The following is a 17,120-nucleotide window of genomic DNA, read 5'->3' on the forward strand; positions in this document are numbered from 1 at the left end:
ACGATCGAACTCAATCTTATGACAACTTCAACATCAGATTCTATTCGCATAAGCTTGGCAAAATTGCAACCACTCTTTGGGAATTGCTTTTGTTTATTCAGTTGAAAGTAAAAAAGTACATTAACAGTAAGTATCTCAAACCCTCATCTCTTCTGATGCTATAAAGGCATGTTGATCAAAAAACATGCTTTGCATTCTTATAAGATGTGTGTGTCAAACAAATTTAAAGTTGTCATTGAAGTTGTTAATTACAATGTACAAGACATGGCATTAAGATTGACATCTAGAAGGGAGATGACAAACACAGATTTCGACATCTAGAAATATGATTCCTACCTAAGTTTGAATATATGGTCCAAATATCTAAACATCAAGTGATGATTTATGTTATATGTGAAAACCTATCTCGTATTCAGAATAAACCTAAAAGAACGTCACAGTTCAACTGGTGATCGATCAAGCAAAGGAGCAATCAGCAAATCTCTATGCACATACACAACCATTTCAAGAATTTGCTTGAGGAATCAAATTATATTGAGGCAACCAGTTGGTTCCGAATGCCTATGTTTCCAAAGTTGCAATTTTTCTTACTTGGAAGCGGAGGCGGATTCTTCTTCGAGCCACTGGCGGATGTGGCGCACGTTGCGGCGGAAGATGGAGGCAGACTGCTTCACGTCGCTGCGGAGGAGGAGGACGGCGGCGGTCACACCCACTACCGTCACGATGAAGTTGGTCAGCGCCATCGTCGCTCTCTCGTCTCTCCAATGAGCTAGCTCAAACCCTAATTGAACTTCAACTGAGATGAAACCACCGATATAAATGTATTATATCACGATTTATTAACGGAACGGTCATTGTATCAAGCACCAAACTGTGACAACGATTTAAACCGGTTTATTAATGCCGTTATTTGAGCATCTCAGAATCCTCATTGGAAGCACATCTCTCTCTCTCTCTCTCTTGATGATGTTGAACGGCGTCTCCATCTCCGTCTCCGAAGACGACGGCGATGTCGCGGGGAGGACGCGAGCCCGTGCCCGATACAAGCGCAAGAAACCGTGGCCCGGAGGGCGGCGCGAGCTCCTCCGGCGGGCGGCGAGGACCGCGATCCGATGGTGGCCTGTGCTGCTGTTCCTCCCAGCCTTCGTTCTTCTCCTCGAGATCTCGCGGGTAGGGAAGAAGCTTCCCGACGAACACCGACCTAATCTGACATCTTCCGCCAAGGAAGAGGAGTCTCCGCGGAACCTTAATCGCCTCGATCCGATGACCAGAGTCGTTCACGGCGTTAGAGAGCGTATGCTTCTTGAAATCTCTTCCTTTCTCGCGATAAAATCGATCTTTGTATACTTTTCGTCGTTATTATTCCATTTAGGAGATGCTTCGATGAAAATTTTGATCTTGCAATGAACCAGAAAATTGGCAAACTCCCAATAACAATGCGAAAGAATCAACAGATTATTCCTTCTTTTTTTTTTGTTAGCATGTATTTCATCCGTTGAAATGCCTGCACACCACCAAATCATACCTGGGCGATTGTATCTCTATGATCCTCATCCTCTGGGATGTCTTCGATTTAGCGTTCGCCATGAGTTGTCAAATTTAGATCTGTCACTAACATTCATTTTCTTGATTTGGCAGCCTGTCTTAAGATCCTTAGTCCAGAGCAGATTGAAAATTTAGAGCTTCCTGCATCTACAGAAGTAGATTTCCCTGCCAAGAAATTGCTATATAAAGTAGATTCAGGTGAACACCATGTGGAAGGCAATGTTACATTTCTGCAGAAAAATGGCACTGGAAGGTTTAATTTGTTTACTGGATATCAAACACTCGACGAAAGAGAACAAAGTTTCAAGGTTTTATTCTGCTCCTTCTTGATCTTCAGTGTTTAATGTTGACACTTCCAGTTTGCATTCCCTGTTCTTCCACTATTATGTGAGAGGTTACTTTCGACTGCCTACATTACATTTTACACATGCATCAATGAACTATCAACTTTGGCTAAACTTGGGTCTGCAAACAAGTCAGAACTAAGTGAAGCTCTTTCTTCAATCTCTCAGCTTGACATATCATTACCGAGCTTGAGCTTGATTCAACTAGAAGCTTGCCAAGCTCAAGGATGTTTCTAACTTGTTTTGGTAGCTAAATGAATTGTGCTTATTTAGGTATCTAAACAAGCTCAAACTCAATTGTGTTGGAATTCAACACAAACATAAGTTATAGCTGAAAAGCTCTCTCCATGTTGAACTTATCTTGCAAGCTACCTATATCATTAGTATTTGACCAAATTTAAATGTCACATTGAACTTAAAAATCAGCTTATTGATGTTTTGATATGTAGGCTTGATGAAAAGATTTATATTTAATACAACTCATGAGCTCATAAGGGACAAGTTTGTTATTACGAAACTGTAACTCTGATCACAAGGTTACATGAGAAGAATTATATTTTAGTCTAAGACTCATTTAGGAATTGGCAACCAAGATATTGTATCGTGCTCAAACTAGTTTTCAGTGAGGTGGCTCATTGTAACCCTACCTAAACCTGAAATGAGAGCAGATTCATTGGTCGAGTGGTGTCTGTTTAGTGTTTGTATATCATATTTACTTTTTTCACAACCTCGTTTCAGGTTAATGAAACTGCTGTCGTGCATTGTGGCTTTTACAGTGAAAGAGGAGGCTTTAAAATTTCTGGCATCGACAAAGATTATATGCAAACATGCAAAGTGGCAGTCTCAACTTGTGCATTTGGCGGAGGGGATGATCTGTACCAACCTATAGGAATGACAAATGCATCGCTTGAGAAGGTTTGGGTCACGAAAATGTTTCTTACACAGGACAATTTTCGGTATTCTTGGAATCAATCATCAATACACTTCATGTGCAGGTTTGCTATGTGGCATTCTGGGATGAAATTACACTTTCATCTCAGGAAAAGAAAGGGAAAGTAATTGCTGAGGACCACATGATTGGTAACTGGCGCATTGTGGTTGTCAAGGATCTTCCTTTTTCGGATCAACGGTTGAATGGGAAAATACCCAAGGTACTAAGTCGTAATTCATTAAAAAAAAAATTCACTTCTCACCAGTCAGTTTGGCCAGATATTGGTTTGTCTGAGAATTTACTGCATTTACATAGCATTTATGAGATTTGTCTGTTAAACGCCCATTGTTTGCTTCAGATGCTGAGCCATCGACTTTTCCCTAATGCAAGTTTTTCAATTTGGGTCGACTCAAAATCCCAATTTCGAAGGGATCCAATAGGTGTACTCGAAGCTCTACTTTGGCGCACTAATTCTGTGCTTGCCATTTCTGAACATGGAGCTCGTAGCAGCCTGTATGATGAGGCAAAGGCTGTCATAAAGAAACACAAAGCAATGCCAGAGGAAGTGGAGATTCAACTACTTCAGTATCGACTAGATGGTATTCCCGACGAGAAGAGACTGTATGGAAAGAAAGGTCTGCTCCTACCCTTAACTATAAATCATATTGATGACTTCAATGTGTCAAATTGTGAAATGATTGGTGATTACTGATAGTTTCATCGCTTTGCAGCTCTAGCTGAAGCATCAGTCATTGTGAGGGAGCACACTCCATTGACAAACATATTCATGTGTCTCTGGTTCAATGAGGTTGTTCGATTCACCTCAAGGGATCAACTCAGCTTTCCCTATGTTCTCCGACGTCTAAAGATCCCTCGACTAAATATGTTTCCTGTATGTACCAGAAAGGACCTTGTAAACAGTATCGGACATACACGCAAGGTGAAACCTCTTGTAAGGCAAACCAGTTAATCCTTCAATGCTTAAATAGGCAACTCACACTCAACCCAATTCTTTTCGAGTTATCTCCTTTAACTGAAACTGAAGAGGTGATTTGGACACAGTTAGAACTGTAAAAATAGTGTTCATTATTTCATTCTTTGAGTGAATGATAGTAATTCCATCAGTTACTGAATGATTAGCCCTTTGAGTTTGTTCGTTCTTGCATTCGACTAGCCTAGTGATCCTTTATCGGTCTGATTACTTGAATGGAAGATACAAAGGAGAGGAGGGAAAGGATCACAAAGTTTATACTTTTATGATCTTTTCTTTGTTCTTCTATATATCTTTCATTCAATCAAACAATCAGACCTTTAACTTTAACTAAATAAACATATACTTACTTCCACTTTGCAAGCAATTCAATCATTAACAGACTAATTTTATCCTCCACTTCTAATAAACAAAGAAAAACAAAACTTTAATCTCTAATTAACCAATCAATGATAAAGCATTCATTGAGAAACAAAGCAACAAAGCAAATTCTAAAGTAAACCCAATTGTGGCATTTCCTTTTACCTCCACAATCATCATGAAAGTTGATCTATAGACAACATGAATCTGCTCAAAGTGAGTTTAAAACACTCTATAACATGAATCATCTGCAATGTAAATATTTCATCCCAAAAAAGTTTTCTAGCATTTCCTATTTTCCTTGAAGGTTTGGCCTTTACCATGTAAACCTCCATTCATTCACTCCAACATATTCTACTCTATAACCACTTGAGAGTTGTCCAAGAAGATGACATGTTTTGATAGTCATGGCATTATCTTGAGATGGAATGAATTAATTCACAGTAACTTTTACAAGAAAGAAAATCTATCAAGGGAATCTAGTAGTCTCCGAGTTCGCTTGACAAATAGAATTTGCGATTTACCAAATCATATCACCCAGAAGCAACAAGCCTCAAATTGAAAAGAGATGATGCAGCAGTTAGAAGCCAAGCTAAGAATGCCATCACAGTAGATAACTGGTACCGACCGCAAAACTTGGGAGGGCAGTAAGTCCCATTCAGGTGGAGGAGGAGATCTATAACACCAGCCGATGCAGAAGCTGCAGCCAGGGAGAGGATTGACAAAACCTGACAGAGTAGATGATCGATAACTGATCGATGCAAAATGAGAACTTGGAGACGATTACAGTATTGTACGATGATGAATATACGTACCATATCTCCGATGGCAACAATCACCGTAAGGCCAGGAAGTCGTAGAGAGCCGCGAAAAAAGCTGAGTAGATGTTGAACATTGCTAGTGTGCAGCTCCAAGGAATTACCAATCCCATGATCGTGACTAGAAAGCTGTCGAGTAAAAAATCACATGTAAAACTGCATCAAAACTTAACACTGCTAATAGAAAATGTTATTTCCATGAGACTGCCAACCTTAGAAGAAAGATTCAATTACTCTTGTCGAAAACTTATCGTAAATTCTTAAACTTAAATGTCCACGATTGCTATACACAACTTCAAGGAAAATATCTTCTATAATTGTAAACTAGTATAGTCTATACCTCAATCTCCTTGATATGAAGTAAAACTCTTTCAATCTCAGATGTGAATGCTGATCACCTCAAAGCAAAACTTAGCACTCTAAGAATAATTTGATCATGATGATATAAATTCCTTCATGAATTCAATCAGGTTTTAGTTCTATGAGGAGAATGAATATCCAGTGATCAAATAATGTATATGGATCTACACTGTTTGATTGATTATTTGTCCGTGAATTAAATACAAACAGACCTGAACAATTATTTTTGCATCAACATAATACTGAAAGATTGGATCTTTGTTTAGTCAGTTAAATATTATCAGTAAATTTTACTAAGCATCCAGGTATATGGTAAAAGGAAGATGGAATCAGAAGTTTTTTTTTCTTAATTTGGACTAGATGGATCAGATTTTTGTTGCTCCCTTTTCCAAATAATGAGGATCATCCGCCCTGAAAACTCCTCTATATGCATCCAACAATGAGACAACTCAAAGAATAATTTATTGATTTCCATTTCATCTTTCCCTTCCACTTTTCCATGATTCATACATTATTCATCTTTTTAATTTGTTATCGCTGAAAATTCAAACTGATGAAGTACAGAGACGGATCAATGTTATCAATTTTAGCACAAACCAGAGCATAAAATCAAACTTTTACTACACATGTACGAGAGAAACAATCAGCAACGCGAAGTAATATTTTATTCATACGGAAGAAATTCGTTCGATTTCAGATCGAATAGAAGGGGAGGAACTAGGTGCATACCAGAAAGCCGTGTAGCTGTAGAACTCGACGCCGACGGACATGAGGAGTAGGGCGGCGGAGGAGAAGATCGCCTGCCCCAGCCTCAGGAACAAGCTAACGGTAGTTCCGACGGAACCGGACGTCTCGTCCATCGCTCGGCGAGGAGCGACGCAAGGGCATGAGATCGTCGACGGGCGCGATTGCGACGGCCAGCGCCGGAGCTCACCTTACTCCGGCCTTTCTTCCTCCTCTTCCTCCATCCGATCTCATGCCCTCCGCCTTCTTGACCTTCCTCTCGATCTCGGAATCGAAGGGAGGAGAGCGAGCGAGCGAGAGCAGAAAGATCGCCCTTTTGGATGAAGAGGAAGGTGGGAAAGAAGAGGAAGGTGGGAAAGCGGACGCAATCTCTTCTTTGCATTTATCATTTTAATCCCATATTTATAATATTATTCAAATACACTTATATTTGAACAAAAATTAAAAAAAAAACACACTTAATTATCAAAATAATTAAAAGGCGCCTTTTAAAAAAAAAAAACACCTAATATATTTTTATCTAAAAATATTTTTATTCTAGTATATTATTATAATAATGATGTTATATATATATAATATATTATTTATCTTACCCGTGTGCACCTCTTAAATTTTAAATAAAAAATTTTAAAAATTAAAGGATATAAGGTAACATTCTTTTATATTTAAATATATATATATATATAAAATAAAATATCATTATTACTTTATTTTAAAAATATATGAGTTTAATCAATAAATATTTAAAATTGTTAGCTAAAATAAATTTTATTTTAATTGATAATTTTAATTTTTATTAGCGAAAGATAATTTTTAATTTTTTATAGGTCGAAGTTATACTTATTTATAATTTTTAATTTTTTCTGAGTTAAATTAAATTTGATTTATAATTTTTATTTTTTTACTATCAGAGTTAATATTTGATTGATAATTTATAATTTTTCTAATCAAAATTTATCTATAATTTTTATATTTTTATTGATTAAAGTTAGATTTATCTAATAAATTAAAAATATTTATATTATATTTATTAGTAATTAATATTTTTTTATATAGATTCCTTTAATAGTTGAGAAACACATTTGGTTCAAGTTATGATATATAACCTTGGTTATGTGATTACCAGGTAATCACATAACCAAGGTTATGGGGCATAAAACATAACCTAATGTTGTTTGGTTTACTTTATTTATTTGGAGGGAATAAAACATAACCAGTTTTATATTTACTATATTACCCTTCATTTAATTATATTTTAATATAATTCATTAAATTAATAAATATAATTTGTTAATTTTATTTTAATAAAATAATTTATTAAAAATAATTATTTTAATAAAAAATTTATTAAAATAATAAATATAATTTGTTAATTTTATTTTTTAAATTTAAAATAAATTTATATATTAATAAAATAATTTATTAAAATAATTATTTTAATAAAATAATTCATTAAATTAATAAATATAATTCCTTAATTTTATATTTTTAAATTCAAAATAAATTTACATTTCTTTTAATAAAATAATTTATTAAAATAATTATTTTAATAAAATAATTCATTAAATTAATAAATACAATTCCTTAATTTTATATTTTTAAATTTAAAATAAATTTATATTTCTTTTAATAAAATAATTTATTAAAATGAATATTTTAATAAAATAATTTATTAAATTAATAAAGATAATATGATAATTTTATTTTAATAAAATAATTCATTAAAATTAATTATTTTAATAAAATAATTTATTAAATTAATAAATATAATTTGTTAATTTCATTTTTTTAAATTTAAAAAAAATATATTTTTAATAAAATAATTTATTAAAATAATTATTTTATTAAAATAATTCATTAAATTAATAAATATAATCCATTAATTTTATTTTTAAATTTAAAATAAATTTATTTATTAATTTATAAATATTTAAATTAAAATTTATTGAATTAAATAATTTGATTTTAATTAGATTTCATAGTACCTTTTAATTGACTTAGTTTTAAAATCGGAGGGTAATCATGGAAAAAATTTCGTTAACCTCAGGAATCGTAGAAAACCTTAGGCTGCCAAGGTAATCACATTACCGGGTTATAACCCATTTGCTGATGTGGCGGTGATGTTGTATTACTTGGGAATCAATCATAACCTGAACCAAACAAGGTTATCAACGATAACCTTGAACAGATAACCAAGGTTATCAATGATAACCCCCAACCAAACACCCCCTTAATATTTTTTAAAAAATTTTATTTTTTTACTCCACCTTTCATCTCTTTGGTCATTATTTTTATACTTTTAGTATTCTTTGTTATCCTTCTAGAACAATCATTAAAAACTTTTTTGATTATGAATCTGCTATCCAAAATTCAATGCGTAATCAAATTATTATCTACACCATCTCTCTCTTTTATAATTTGTCATGAAAGACTACAAATTAAATATTTTTAACTAAATAAATTTGACTTTTATCCAAGTTAATTGATTACTCAAAACTTTAAAAAATAAAAATTAAAAGGTATATTAACCGATATTATAATAATTTATTATCAGATTTAATTAATATTTTATTTATCAAATTTAATTTTATGTAGCTGATTAAAATTATTTATTAAGTAAATATATTATTAAGAGATTTTTTTTAATTTTACTATGACTAATGGTGATAACTTTCGATCACAAAAATAATTTTTTACAATGTATTGAATTATATTTTAAAATTTTACTAATAAAATTAAATATCTTTAATAATATTTTATATAAAAATATTTAAAATAATAATATTTAATTTTAAATATATATATATATATTAAAGCTCAATTATTTTCTACCTAGGGCTCAATTCTATGAGATGGATAGTTCGATCTCATATTTCACTGATCAAATAAATTTATAAAACAAATTAGCTCTTAACTTAGACACTCCAACATCATTAATTATTAAACGTCGCTTGCAACAATGTGCCCTGAAAGCTACAACAATTATATCAGCTATAGCATATAGCAACTATAAAATAATTATTATAACATATTAAATTAAATTCATTAAACTTATCAAAAATGTTATACATAAAATATTTTTATATAAAAAATTTAATCAAAAAGTAAATAATTAGTATAATAATTTTTAATTATTTTAAAAATTAAAAATTCAATAAAATATTATTTTGACATTTTTCTTTTGAAAAATATTTTTTAAAAATAATAATTAAAAAATCCCTTTTCATTTTTGCCCATTATAATTTATTATACTTATGTTATATTAACTATAGTCAATTATAAAAGTAATTTAATAAAATTATGAAAAAAATACCAAAAGTAAAAAAATAATTATAAAACAAAGGTATTTTAAAAGGTAATTAAATTATGAAAAGCAAAACAAAGGTACTTTTAATTTAAAAATATAGAAACAAATGAATTCGTGATACTAATTTCTCTATAGAATCATGATTTATTAATCAATGCAAGGCAAAAAAAAATACTGAAACAAAAACTTTAAGAACAAGAGAATTTATAGTGGACTTTATTACTAACAAACATATCAAATTGAACTTGACTACTTGACTAATAGTTTAGGGAGGTCAACCATCATCTTACAAACAAGGAACAGAAATCTTACAACACCAGAAAATGAAATGGCCAAATGAACACCCACCCACCTCTTCAATTGTCTCCAACTCCCTCTTTAAAGATCATAATGACAGTAGGAGCGTCTATATAGAGAGGATTAAGGCCCAAACCGGGTAGATGAAGAGAAGAATGATGCCTATGCTGTTCGAGATGCCACTGCTCTTGGTGAATGAGTTTCTGAAGCCGCCGGATGCTCGGATGTGCTCCTGAAGCAGGTAACAACCAATGGCCAGGCATATGAAGAGGCCCACGATACCGCCTCTTATAGTGTTGGCAAAGAATCCGGGAGCAACCACCAATAGAAGGATCAATGCGCCGGGCATCTCCAACCAGTCTGCACAACGAGAAATGAAAGGAAGTGATCATAGTCTTAATGATATCGAGTTGGTTAGCATCATGTTGTAGCTTCAGTAAGATGGGAACATCATTCAAGTTGGGCAATTGACAAGTCTAATTCCATGAGCAAGTCTATTTTTGTTCTTTTTTCTATTTCAAGGTTCTGTTCATTATCTGTTGAATTTGTATGCCTAGTTACTTGTTATGATCTCATTGGCAGCTTGAAATTACAGTCATTTCTGTTCTTGTTTGAAATTCCAACAAAATTAGGTGACAAAATACTGCCGATCCGATGTTTGTTGAAAGAGTGGAGACTGATTGATTTGCTGAGCCAATGCATATGGTGAGAGACACTTGACCTGGTGTTCTACTGACCAACTTGATTTTCTGATGAATCAGACTCGGTTAGTAACTCAGTAAATGGATTTGCAATATTCTATGAGATATGATTTATGTTTGACGACAACTAGAAGGTTTCCCTCTCCATATGCATAGATTACACAAGTATCTCCTAGAATTGGAATATGTACAAGGAACTCATGAAAATATCATGCCAGACTAAAACAAAATTACGACTGATTCAGTGGAATGAATAAACTTTTCCGGGCATTGTCTCAACTTTCCCCTAGTTGCGCTGCATTTGGTACGAAAAACAATTAATAATAGGAATGATAGCTGGATTGTTTGTTCACAGTGGTTACATTTGGCTTACTGGACCAGAATGGTTTTTGGGGAATGAATGAAAAAGTAACAAACACCAATTTCTAAAACAACTCTGTTTTATGTACTATATTAGTGGTATTAATTAAAATTACTTGTAGTAATGATGGTGCAATGGTGATAAGTAAAATTAAGACGATCTAATGTTTATTCCATGCATCAGACACTGAAATTATTAGTTTATCCAGATGTTGATGGAAAATAAATTAAAACATAGAATTCCACAGTATGTCATTCGACTTAGGCATTATCAAAGATCTAATATACTAGAAAATTGCACTTTAAGAAATAAAGTATAAAGGAACAAAGAATAACAACAAGTTACTAATACCATATAGTTAGTATAACTTGCTAGAGTGAAAATGAAGGATAATAGAGGTGATATTATAAAATGACAATAGAAGGAATATCAATCCTTGAGCATATGTATGTATTGGGCATTTCAGAAAAAAAAATGGATGTATATAGGCATACTGGTAAGCATAAATGCTATGTTTAGTTACTCAACTAACGATGTGAAAATATAGATGTGACCATGCAAGTTGCATTTAGAACAGTGGAGTGAATACATACCAGGGAAGCGTCGAGGAAAGAAAAGGCGCAAAACTACAGCAATCAATGCAACCCATTTCCCAAATTCCCCTCTGCGAGATATTGAAAAGATAAAGCAATACAAATAACAGAAAAATAAACTACAAACAACCAATATGAAATCCCAAAATTAAAAGGAAAAAGTAACTATCCAGCTCATATGTCAATGCAAAATTAAGTTATAATCCCCTTCTGATAACTGAAAATATACAAAACAAAGACAACTTGGATGATGATGAAAGGACTTTGTATGGCCATCCACAATTCCAAATGCTTTGCCCAAAATGTATCAGCTTGTCGCATGATGGGTTTCAAATAGACTTTCACAAGCTTTGTTCATGAGCATAAACAAACCAAGATTAACCAAGAATAAAAATGTCCTTAAGCTATTAATTTAAGTGAAAGTGATAAGTGAATTTATTGGTCAATATATCTTATAACTGATTCTCTGCTGTATGTTCCATGTGGAATACACACAATGAAGAAAATATGTGCAACATAGTAATTTGCCCATTATTCATACAGAAACAAGGGAAATTAGATCACCTTAGAAATGAAAATATGACCGACGGAAGGCTCAAGAAGATATATGGAATTAAAAGCGAAGTCAACATGTTTGTCTTCCAATTAGTGCGATCCAGTATCAACAAATATCTGCACAGCAAGAAACAAAAATCAAGGTGATTTAAGCTGAAAGACATGCAAGTAGAGAAAAACTTTACTAGTAAAGACTAAGTATGATTTTGAAGCTAAATAATGCATAACTAATTGAGCTAGAAGTCATATTGTGAAACTTTGACTTAAAATTCAGAATTGAGGTAGAATACACAATTTACCATCATATAGGATACTGCTGACTTATGGCTTAGTCAGATTCAGTTTTCCCCTGATCATGAGTATGTTAAGTCTAATAAATTTGAGATCACCAATCAAACTAAAATTGACTGACGATACTATAGCATAGACTAGACCAAACCGTTTGAAAATAATTTAATAAATAAGTAGACTGTTTTTGTAGGTGGTTTGATGTCATACTTATCCTTGCATTGCTTATCAAATTTTTTATATTTGCTAGAAGATCCCAACTAGGAAATCCTAAGGAAGGCTACAGCGAAAGGAACGCCAGAACCTAAAGTTGGCTCATCATAGAACCGTCATAGTGACTTGCTCAGTTTTTTGAAAAAGAAAAAGGAAATCCCAAAACTTTTGTTCTGGTGGCAAAAGATAAGGCACAAGAGACAAAAAAACAAACAAAAAAAAAACGGAAGACAAGCGCAATTAAAGAGGAAAAATTTCTCCGTGGCTCCAAGATCTAGCAATTAAAGATTGAACGAAGCAAAACCAGACATATCTCATAAAACAAAACAAATCCGGAGATCACTACGTGCACTGTTAAATTAGAAACCAGAACTTTGATAGATTAGACGAATAATCGAAACCGAGGATGATAAAAAAAGGGGGGGAAATAGATGACATCGAAGGGAACCGACATGGCAGCGAAGGAAGCGAGGAACTTGAGGAAGGTCGTGCCGAAGCCCAAGCCGCTACCGAGCATTATGGCGTGATTGGCGAGCTTCCGGGCGGCGACGCCGAGCTCGTTCAGATCCGACTGGATCAGCTCTTCGACGACACTGGCGGAGTAGTCCGCCTTCGTTCTCAGGTAAGCGCTCTTCGCCATTGACGCTCTCTCTCTCTCTCTCTCTCTCTCTCTCTCTCTCTGGTTTCCCTCTTCAAAGAGGGGATTTTCATAGAAGAAATAGATAGAGAAGAAGAAGCTAAGGAAGACAGGCAAGTGCGACAGTGATGTGATTGGAGCAGAGTGTGGGCCCTCGGAACGTTGGACACGTGGAAGTAAAAGAAAAGCAGGACGGCACGAACTTTTCCAACGAGCCACTTCAGTTCACCACCAATAATAATCAGATAAAGGGTGGGGCCTATACATTAATCCATGCCCCAAATTCCATTTAAAATAAACAAATAAATAAATGCCTATTATAATTAGATTATTACTATTATCTTTTTAAAAATAATTTAATTTTTTCCAATTATTGTCTTTCTAAAATGAAATTTTAAAAGAGAGAAAAAAAAACATGCTTCAAAAAGCGCTGACTAATGGATAAGATTCTAACCAATGTAACAAGTATCATTTTAACACTTTCCTTCAACCATTAATTAATGCAAATTGGAGAAAAGAACATGTGAAGATAAAATGCGAACTTAATTAGGTTTTTATATGATACAAAAAATGACTTAGCTTGATCATAACTATAATATAGAATCATTATTATTGAATTTTAAAAGTATTTTAAAACAAAATAACTCTTTAATATCACTTTCACATTAACAAACAACACCAAACGTATCTATTTATTATTAAGTCTAAAAAATTATTATTTTTCTATTTAGTTTGCTATCATTAAGTGTGAACTTTCAACCATCCAAAATCCACCATCATTTGTCAACTTGTGAATAATAATAATTATGATATGGTTTCTAGTATTAATGATGGGACCATTCAAGTGAATGGTTATGGCACTTTGGTCCAATCCTTAATTATATTTTAAAATCACATCATTACCCAAGTTGGCAATTGCAAGGAAGGGACCTGATGAGAGTGTCGGCAGACCAAAGATGTAAATAATACTTACATGAGTTAAAAACAATAAATAAATCATATAAATTAATTTCAATTTTCTTTTTTTTCTTTTCCCTGATTTATTCAAATAAATAATACAAAATTTGATTCGACTCAGCTCATTTACCACCTAAATGTAGATTTAGCTTAACTCCTTTAAAAAAAATCAGGTTACAAAATTGAATCAGCCAACTTTGGAAAAGAAATATAAAACATATAAAAATAGTTTTGGGGTACCCTTCTTTGCTAGCTGAGTGGTACTTGTTTGGGACCTCAGTGTGTGATACAAAAAATAAAATCACGTGGTCTTAATATCGTGTTTCATGATGAACCAATCGAATAAGACACTAATAAATTGACCTATCAAAAATAATTCATCGATCATGTGGCTACAACTGTTGACATTGTAAGCATTTATGATCACTCATAAGGGTGTAAATTTGTAGCAGAGACTCACTGAGGACAACTAGATCCGATATGTATGGTCGTGAATATCTTTTAAGTCACAAATCCTACAGTATTATCTAAAGGTAATCAGTCACTCAGTTGACCAAAATGAATAAATATTACAAAACAAAACCTAATTTGCACTTATTATAAAGCAAACCTTTCTGAATTAGTAGCCACTCAGCACCATAAGCCAAGAAATAATGACTGCAGATCGAATGATGTGGTTTGGAGTTTCAGCACCAACTGGAAAGAATTATCCATAACTCCTGCAAACAAAATTAGATAATTGTAGGACAATGTTCAGTATTACATAAATGTATAGACAAATAAAGAACATACTTGTCTATTGTGACACTTCAGTTTGGTGCTTACCATACTTGTTGGAAACTTGTACTTAACCATGGCTTCTGGGATCAACAACTTGATGCACCTTTCTGGCTTCGGCATTAGAAAACTGGCCCACAATTCAGGCATGGGGTATCGTTGGCTCACCGTTAGCAAGCGGAAGAACATTTTCAAGAAAATATTGCTTTGGAAGCCTGCCTACAACACTTCCCTCCTCGTTGCCATCTTGTCCAAGAAAGCAAAATGGGGATGCCTTCCACTCCGAACTCGTCGAGCTCTTGCTCCCACTTTGTGTTGCCAAGTTTTAACATGACAAAATTTACTTGGTCTCTGGAAGAAAAGTACCCTGTTATGATTTCATTAAAGCAGAATAGAAGATAGTTATAAAATAAAAGTTCTAGCCACATTTTCCTTAACACAAAGAAACAAAATCAAAGTGTCGACTATCTTCTAAACTTGATACAATGCAGCTACTTTGTTGAATTTCTGTTTGAATATCATAATTAGCAGTTGTCAGTAAGTTGCTAAGAATAAACAGGATCAATTCAGCAAATAGGATGCTTCCATTTCTATGACATGATTTTGGAATTTTTGGAAGCATCCGGAGGAAATAATTTATATATTTGCCTTGAGGAATACATTCACAATAAACCTCAAAAAAACAATAAGAAAATATATAATGGACATTTATTACTTCACTACATTTATTACTAAGGATGCGGAATGTTCCTCAATCTCTGATCAATCTTCACCTAACCACTTTGTACCTATGTACATAGGCTGAGTTAGTTACGACATAGCAGACTTGTAGAAGAGGACAAAGGTTCAAATCTCAGCGAAACTGAGCAATACCCTCCTCCGTCGTGACCAACTGCAATTTCTCGATTTATCTCATCATCGATGGTCGTGGGACCGACCGTGTGGGGCCTCTGGGGTGGCGGATTCCACCTTTTGTAGAAAAAGATACCTACAATATTTTGACACTTGATGCTCTTACTCAAACACTCTGACACTTGACTCTTTGACTAGGATATAATGTAAAGCCAATCCCTAGTAATATTTAAATCGATTAGATGTTTTAATTAGGATAGGTAAACTTTTATTTGGTTTTATTTACCCATTATGAATCCAACAGTAACTGATTCAACTAGATTAACAAATAGTCTAGAGGTTGCCTCATTAGAAATTCTATAGCAGCACTGAATGTAGATGTCAAGAAAGAACCTGTACTGCTGCTCTACTTGAAAGATCTGAGGAGCTAACTCTCGACAAACTTCACACCAATCTGCATAAAACTCCACGACAGTGGGTTTTCCATTGGCAAGAGCCTGCAAAGCAGCAATTTTCACATAAATAACGAGTAGGGCATTTAGTGTAAATAAACCAGATACTGAACAGCTACAGAAAGATAAACTAGCCCATCCCTGTGCTGCTATTTCCTTGGATAGCTTCTAGTCAACCAAACTTCAAGAGATCATTCCATGCATCCCTTAATCTTTTATCTAACTCGCTGACAATTTTTGGAAATAACAAACTTATAATGGGTGTAGAATAGCAAGATCAAAGCAGCTACAACTGGCAAAGAACCTAGAGCCACTGTATAGGAGGTGTAATGGCAACTTGTTCATTTAGCTCGGCAGTCATACTTTTGATGGTTACATGTGCTAACGAAGTTAAAGAAAAGGACAAGTGATGGGGGTTCGACAGGAGTAGGTTCCCTTGGCTTAGACTCGGCCAGCCGGCCAGGCACCTCAACCTCGCGCTGGGGCAGGGTCCGGTGGAGCGAAGACGGAGGGCGATCCGACGGCATGGCGGCTCCGAAAAAGGGCGGAGACGGGGGAGGCCGAGGTGGTGATGGAGGAAGCCGGAGGGGCTGCAGCGACGCGCGGCGCCATGGCCAGCTTCGTGGATCTGATGGACCTCCGGGCGGGGTCGGTGTGCCATGGCACGGCCCAAGTAGCCGCCTCGGCCGATGAGATCTTTCTCCACTCTTTTCTGTTGGCTAAGAAAATTTTATCAAATAACCCCTTTAAAATATATTATTTTATATAGGATCATCGAGAAAATCCTAAATCAAAAATATATTTTGATTCTAGTTTATAAACTAGGAGGATTAAAACATAATATTCCAAAAATTTTGGAGGTGAAAGGAGTTTACTGACTATATATTTTATATCTTATTGTTACATTATATACCATGTCTTTATATTATTTTGATTCATTTTTACAAGGAGTATATTAATATAGAGTAAGTGATCGGTTATTTTAAGACATGATTGAGTTAGTTACTATGAGACAGACTTGTTGAAGTGGACAAGAG

The 17,120-nt window shown here is 34.0% G+C and overlaps 2 protein-coding genes and 1 pseudogene across 2 annotated transcripts; 1 reads left to right on the forward strand and 2 right to left on the reverse strand.

The window, feature by feature from the left end:
- The first annotated feature begins 966 nt into the window (after window positions 1-966).
- LOC141828294 (putative hexosyltransferase MUCI70) lies at window positions 967-3,935 on the forward strand. Its single transcript, XM_074715696.1, has 6 exons — window positions 967-1,294; window positions 1,639-1,853; window positions 2,628-2,804; window positions 2,885-3,040; window positions 3,179-3,455; window positions 3,552-3,935. Exons 1-6 carry the CDS (start codon window positions 967-969, stop codon window positions 3,788-3,790), a joined length of 1,392 nt encoding a protein of 463 aa, XP_074571797.1. The 3' UTR covers window positions 3,791-3,935.
- Window positions 3,936-4,343: 408 nt separating this feature from the next.
- Window positions 4,344-6,438, reverse strand: LOC141828542 (CASP-like protein 5C1; annotated as a pseudogene).
- Window positions 6,439-9,587: 3,149 nt separating this feature from the next.
- LOC141828373 (cold-regulated 413 plasma membrane protein 2-like) lies at window positions 9,588-13,098 on the reverse strand. The gene is made up of 4 exons (XM_074715800.1): window positions 12,861-13,098; window positions 11,917-12,024; window positions 11,353-11,423; window positions 9,588-10,057 (listed from the first exon to the last, which is right to left on the reverse strand). Exons 1-4 carry the CDS (start codon window positions 13,046-13,048, stop codon window positions 9,807-9,809), a joined length of 618 nt encoding a protein of 205 aa, XP_074571901.1. The 5' UTR covers window positions 13,049-13,098; the 3' UTR covers window positions 9,588-9,806.
- Between the last annotated feature and the right edge of the window lie 4,022 nt (window positions 13,099-17,120).

This window comes from Curcuma longa, chromosome 4, assembly GCF_044706935.1.
Source record: "Curcuma longa cultivar G26 ecotype Majalengka, Jawa Barat chromosome 4, ITB_CL_G26_1.1, whole genome shotgun sequence".
Lineage (NCBI taxonomy): Eukaryota > Viridiplantae > Streptophyta > Magnoliopsida > Zingiberales > Zingiberaceae > Curcuma > Curcuma longa.